At 43.3% G+C, this 6,000-nt stretch overlaps 1 protein-coding gene across 3 annotated transcripts in view; it reads left to right on the forward strand.

The window, feature by feature from the left end:
* Positions 1-2,015, forward strand: part of DMC1 (DNA meiotic recombinase 1) — a 52,922-nt gene extending 50,907 nt beyond the window's left edge. For all 3 annotated transcript variants that reach the window (XM_017945314.1, XM_003905544.3, XM_009217291.3), the window contains one exon: positions 1,263-2,015. In XM_017945314.1, the coding sequence (XP_017800803.1) occupies positions 1,263-1,332 (70 nt within the window). In that variant the 3' untranslated portion in view covers positions 1,333-2,015. The remainder of the gene's footprint in view (positions 1-1,262) is intronic.
* The last annotated feature ends 3,985 nt before the right edge of the window (positions 2,016-6,000 follow it).

Raw genomic sequence — 6,000 nt, forward strand, 5'->3', positions numbered from 1 at the left:
CTACTCTAACAAAATGAAATATAAATTGATGAAAAATGAGTCAATATCTATGGGAAAATAATCAATTGCATTCCACTTTACACGATTTACATCTCTCTGGACAAAACAATTTGCACTGCTCATAGTTCTCTACAACTTACGGAGTTATAAAATAGATCAAAGACAATGGAAGGCATACAGCCCTCACAGAATTGGATAACATGGGGGCCGAGCGTGGTGGCTCATACCTGTAATCCCCCAGGCAGGAAGGTCAGGAGTTCGAAACCAGGCTGACCAACATGGTGAAACTCCGTCTCTACTAAAAATACAAAAATTTGCCAGGTGTGGTGGTGGGCCCCTATAGTCCCAGCTACTCAGGAGGCTGAGGCAGGAGAATCGCTTGAACCCGTGAGGCGGAGGTTGCAGTGAGCCAAGATCCCACCCCGGCACCCAAGCGTGGGGAAAAAGCGGAGCCTTGTTTCAAAAAAAAAAAAAAGAGAATTGGATAACCTGGGAGGATATGCTAGACAACCTATGTTTCCACGGAAGGTACTCAGTAATCTTTTAATTTATTTCAAAGTCTTTTACAGTTTGCTCCTACATTAGTCCAGTCATGAGAAAGGTGCATACCCCTATAGAATCAGATAAACCCCGAAGGGGCTGCTATACAATACCTGACACTATACTAAAAGAATACCCAGTTGGCCAGATGCAGTGGTTTACGCCTGTAATCCCAGCACTTTGGGAGGCCGAGGCAGGCGGATCACCTAAAGTCAGGAGTTCGAGACCAGCCTGGTCAACATGGTGAAACCCCGTCTCTACTAAAAATATGAAAATTAGGCGGGCGTGATGATGGCAGGTGCCTGTAATCCCAGCTACTCGGGAGGCTGAGGCAGGAGAATTGTTTGAACTCAGGAGGCAGAGGTTGCAGTGAGCCGAGATCTCGCCATTGCACTCCAGCCTGGGGGACAAGAGCAAGACTTCATCTCAAAAAAAAAAAAAATTTAAAATAAATAAATAAACACCCAGTTATCCTTTCATCTGTTTCCAAGTTTGGGGTAATTTTTCTTGACATTCAGAACTTTATATATAGAAGTTGCTCAATAAATGTTTGTGAGGGTTAATAATACTTGTGGGTAAGTTCTGTAGGCCACATTTGGTTGTACCAACTCTCAGATGTCTCTGGAGACTCAGACTGATGGGAGCATAATGCCTGTGACTTGAATATAGTATTTATAGAAATAGAGCTTTTTATAAACTTCTGTTCCCTTGTATTCTGTTAGTCCTGAGATGCCTGAAAATGAAGCCACCTTCGCAATAACTGCTGGAGGAATTGGGGATGCCAAGGAGTAGGTGGTGAATTGATGCAAATCGCTTCTTAGTGCTTATTAGGAGCTGAAGAAATGGAAAAGCAGTCTCCAATTTCACATCTTGAAATAGAGGTTTTCTCCCACATGTTACTAAAGGAAAGTCAGCAAAAGATATTTAAATCTTATATTTATCTTAAAAGTCCTTGATTTGTGATAACTATACATTGTATGTAAATTCAGGGATATGTATATATGTGTGTGTGCGTGCGTGTGTGTGTATACCTGACATATATAGTAGATATATGTACCTACTGAAATTCTCTCATTCTGTGTATGTATATATACCTATGTAAAACTAGTTGTTGGGAAAGGCGTACGTGATTCCCTCCCTTTCACTTTTCAAAGTGAGCCACTAAGCAGATGGAAAGTCTAAGAGTTCAGAAATGCCCCATTCTCCTAAGGACTTTGCCTTCACCATTTTTCTAGGGTATAGTGCCACTGACTTACAGAGCTGCATGTTTTTCCACAAGAAAAAAGCTCTTTCTATTTATAATACCAAACTGCATATTCACCTTTATAGCAACAGAAAACAAACATTAAAGTAAGCCAAATTTTAAATCATTTGACTTTGACAAGCAGAAATTACTTTTTAAAAATGTATTTATGGCTGGGCGTGGTGGCTCACACCTGTAATCCCATCACTTTGGAAGGCCGAGGCAGGTGGATCACTTGAGGTCAGGAGTTCAAGACCAGCCTGGCCAATATGGAGAAACCCTGTCTCTACTAAAAATACAAAAATTAGCCAAGCGCAGTGGCATGTGCCTGTAATCCCAGCTACTCTGCAGGCTGAGGTAAGAGAATCACTTGAACTTGGGAGGCAGAGATTGCGCGAGCCAAGATGGTGCCACTGCACTCTAGCCTAGGTGACGGAGTGAGACTCCGTCTCAAAAATACATATCTTTTTTAATGTTAAAATTAATTTAAATGTAAAATTTCCGAATACTAGTCTTAGAAATGTGTAAAATATTTTTTTTTGATTGTTAAACAAAAATAAAATCTTGTTTTCAAAATGCATGCATGGTGAAAATATGTAAAAATTAAAATACTAATGACAATATACAATGAAAAGTTTTATAGACTTCAATCTTTATAGACTTTAATGTTGCATTAACTTACATGAAAATTCCAGGGCTGAGCGTGGTGGCTCACACCTATAATCCCAGCACTTTGGGAGGCCAAGGAGAATGAATTGCTTGAGCCCAGGAGTTTGAAGACCAGCCTGGGCAATATGGCAAAACCCCATCTCTACAAAAAGTACAAAAAAATTAGCCAGGCATGGTGGTGTGTGCCTGTGGTCCCAGCTACTCAGGAAGCTGAAGTGGGAGGATCGCTGGAGCCCGGGAGGCGGAGGTTGCATTGAGCCAAGAGAGAGCCACTGCACTCCAGCCTGGGTCACAGAGTGACACCCTGTCTCAAAAAAAAAAAAAAAAGAAGGAAAAAGAAGAAAATTCAAATATTCAAAGTACCATTTGTTACAAAAGGTATTTGATTATTCATGAAATTATTCAGTCACTAATTATTATTAATGTTAAGTGCTAAAGAATAAACGAGGAAAATGTGGTTCCTACTCATAAAGAATGTGTACATTAGTTAAGAGAAAAGACTAATATTTAGGAAAACAAGAGAGCAAATGGTTATATCATTAATTCATAAGCAATGTAATCTTGGATTGACCCTTAAAGAAAGTAAAATTCTGCTGGGTGTGGTAGCTCACGCCTATAATCCCAGCACTTTGAGAGGCCGAGGTGGGTGGATCACTTGAGGTCAGAAATTCAAGACCAGGCTGGCCAACATAGTGAAACCCCATCTCCACTAAAAATACGAAATTAGCTGGGCGTGGTGACACACGTCTGTCACGCGTCTGTAATCCCAGCTACTCAGGAGGCTGAGGCAGGAAAATCGCATGAACCCGGGAGGCGGAGGTTGCAGTGAGCTGAGATTGTGCCACTGCACTCCAGCCTGGGCGACAGAGCGAGACTCCATCTCAAAAATAAATAAATAAATAAGTAAAATTCCAAAAATGGGAGAGGAAAGGTTAAGCTGAGAGACTGCATATGCAAAGGTATAGGAGCTGGGATATGGAAAGAAAATGGAGACTAACTTGGCAAGCAGAAATTGTTCACAATGCAGGATACTGGGAAATAAGAGCTTTTTTTCTTCCTTTTACCTTTTGAAAACCACAGAAGCTACTTCTCTGAATAAGCAGAGATAAAGTCATCTAGGAGCAGATTTTCTGCATTCTGCAAAATCACTTAAATGGCGTATTTTCGTATGCAAATATAAAGGCATACTTTTGTCCTAGGGAAAGGAAGGCTTTGTTACTTGATTCATTGTGTATATTTTAAATTTTCTGTGTATTATGCTGTTTTAACTTTTTTTTTTTTTTTTGAGACAGAGTTTCACTCTTGTTGCCCAGGCTGGAGTGCAATGGCGCAATCTCGGCTCACTGCAACCTCCTCCTCCCGGGTTCAAGCAATTCTCCTGCCTCAGCCTCCCGAGTAGCTGGGATTACAGTTGCCCACCACAATGCCCAGCTAATTTTTTGTATTTTCAGTAGAGATGGGGTTTCACCATGTTGGCCAGGCTGGTCTCGAACTCCTGACCTCAGGTGATCCACCTGCCTCAGCCTCCCAAAATGCTAGGATTACAGGCGTGAGCCACTGCACCCAGCCTGTTTTAACATCTTGAAAAATCTTTCCAGCTGGGGAGAGACTGCCCTTATCGGGGATAGCCAATATTAGAGATAGCAAAGGGACCAGCGAGGAGCATGCCTTTGATGCACAGACTAATCTACAGCCATCCTAGCTCTATCTGGCCCTTATACTCCAGAAGAGAATATTCCTTTGCCTTAATCATCCCAGGCCCTGCTACCAGGCAACTAGGGGCCACCCATCTAACTTAGAGCCTATCAAAATTTCAGCCTGGGCAACATGGTGAAACCTGGTCTCAAAAAACAAACAAAAGTTAGCCAGGTGTGGTGGCACGTCTGTAGTCCCAGCTACTCAGAGGCTGAGATGGGAGAATCACTTAAACCCAGGAAATTGAGGCTACAATGAGCCGTGATGGCACCACTGTACTCCAGCCTGGGCAACAGTGAGACCCTGTCTCAAGAAAAAAAAAAAAAGAAAGAGAAAAAAATTACTCAATTCGCCACTCCTCAACTGTTTAACCTGCCCTGTCTCAGAAACTTCAATAAAGGCCATGGCCCAAGCTCTCTCCCATCCAGCGTTCTGCCTCCTGACTACCCCCGCATATTCCCCAGTGACCTCCGCATGGTGTGTGGTGACCCCCTCTTTAGGACCTGTGAGTATAATAAACTTTCTTCTACAAGCCTCTCCTATCTTTCCTCCTGTGGCCACACCTGACTATCCTATAAATGTACAATTTAAATAGCTTTGACAACATCCTTGATAAAAACTGAGCATCTCCTAGAGATTCCCTGGTATGAGGAGCCCTGGAGAGGGGGTGGACCAATTTGCATAGCAGCCCAGAGCATTTTAGTAGAGACAGAAATAAAACTCCCAAGACTTGAAATTCAGAGAATTTGTCTGGGTTAAGCAGAATACCCCTGACAAAGGACAATTTAACAAGAAGTGGGCATTCAGGTTGGAAAACAGGGCCCAAAACAAAGGCCTAGAGTTCAGTGGAGAAGCTGGTTTCAATATGGCATCTGGCTAAGGCTGGAAATCTCTCTGGGTCCGGCCAGTCTTACATGTCCTGCTTTGGAGAACAGTGGCTGAGTGTGAGAATGTGAACTACTAAAAAGCTGTAACTTGGGGCCCAACTTTGGACAGCACTACGGATTGTGCAGGTATCTGGGCCAGCAGGAAAATCACCAGTGCCCACTGAGCTTTTCTAGGCCAGGGTTCAATTTTGTTACCTGTGAGCAAAGGACCATGGTTTTCCAGTCCTCCACTCTCCATTTGCGTGCAGAAATAGGTCTGGTTTATTTCTGGCCTATATCGGGGAGATGAGCACTCAAAAAGGAGGGTTTATTGGTTAGGACTCTTGGTTGCAAGCCGTAGAAACATACGGTTACCAGAAAAGGGTCCTAATCCAGAGAGAGTTCTTGGACCTCACTCAAGAAAGAATTTGGGGTAAGTCCACAGAGTAAAGCAAAAGCAAGTTTGTTTATTGATTGACTTATTTTGAGATGGCGTCTTCCTCTGCTACCCAGGCTGGGGTGCAGTGGCACAATCTTGGCTCACTGCAACCTCCACTACCAGGTTCAAGCGATTCTCCTACCTCAGCCTCCCAAGTAGCTGGGATTACAGGTGCCCGCCACTACACCTGGCTCAAACCTATAATACCAACACTTTAGGAGAACATGGCAGGAAGATCACTTGAGGCCTGGAGTTTAAGACCAGCCTCGGCAACACAGGGAAATCTTGTCTCTACAAAAATTTAAAAATAAGCCGGCAGTGGTGGTGCATGCCTGTAGTCCCAGATACTCAGGAGGCTGAGGTGGGAGTTTTGCTTGAGCCCAGGGGTTTGTGGTTGCAGTGAGCTATGACTGTGCCACTGCACTCCAGCGTGCGTGACAGAGCAAGGTCCCGTATCAAACAAACAAACACCTCATGAAGTAAAACATTACCAACACAACTGAAGACTCCTGAATAGCCCTAGGAGTAAATCTTTCCTCCCCATCAAA

Source organism: Papio anubis, chromosome 16, assembly GCF_008728515.1.
Source record: "Papio anubis isolate 15944 chromosome 16, Panubis1.0, whole genome shotgun sequence".
Taxonomy (NCBI): Eukaryota; Metazoa; Chordata; class Mammalia; order Primates; family Cercopithecidae; genus Papio; species Papio anubis.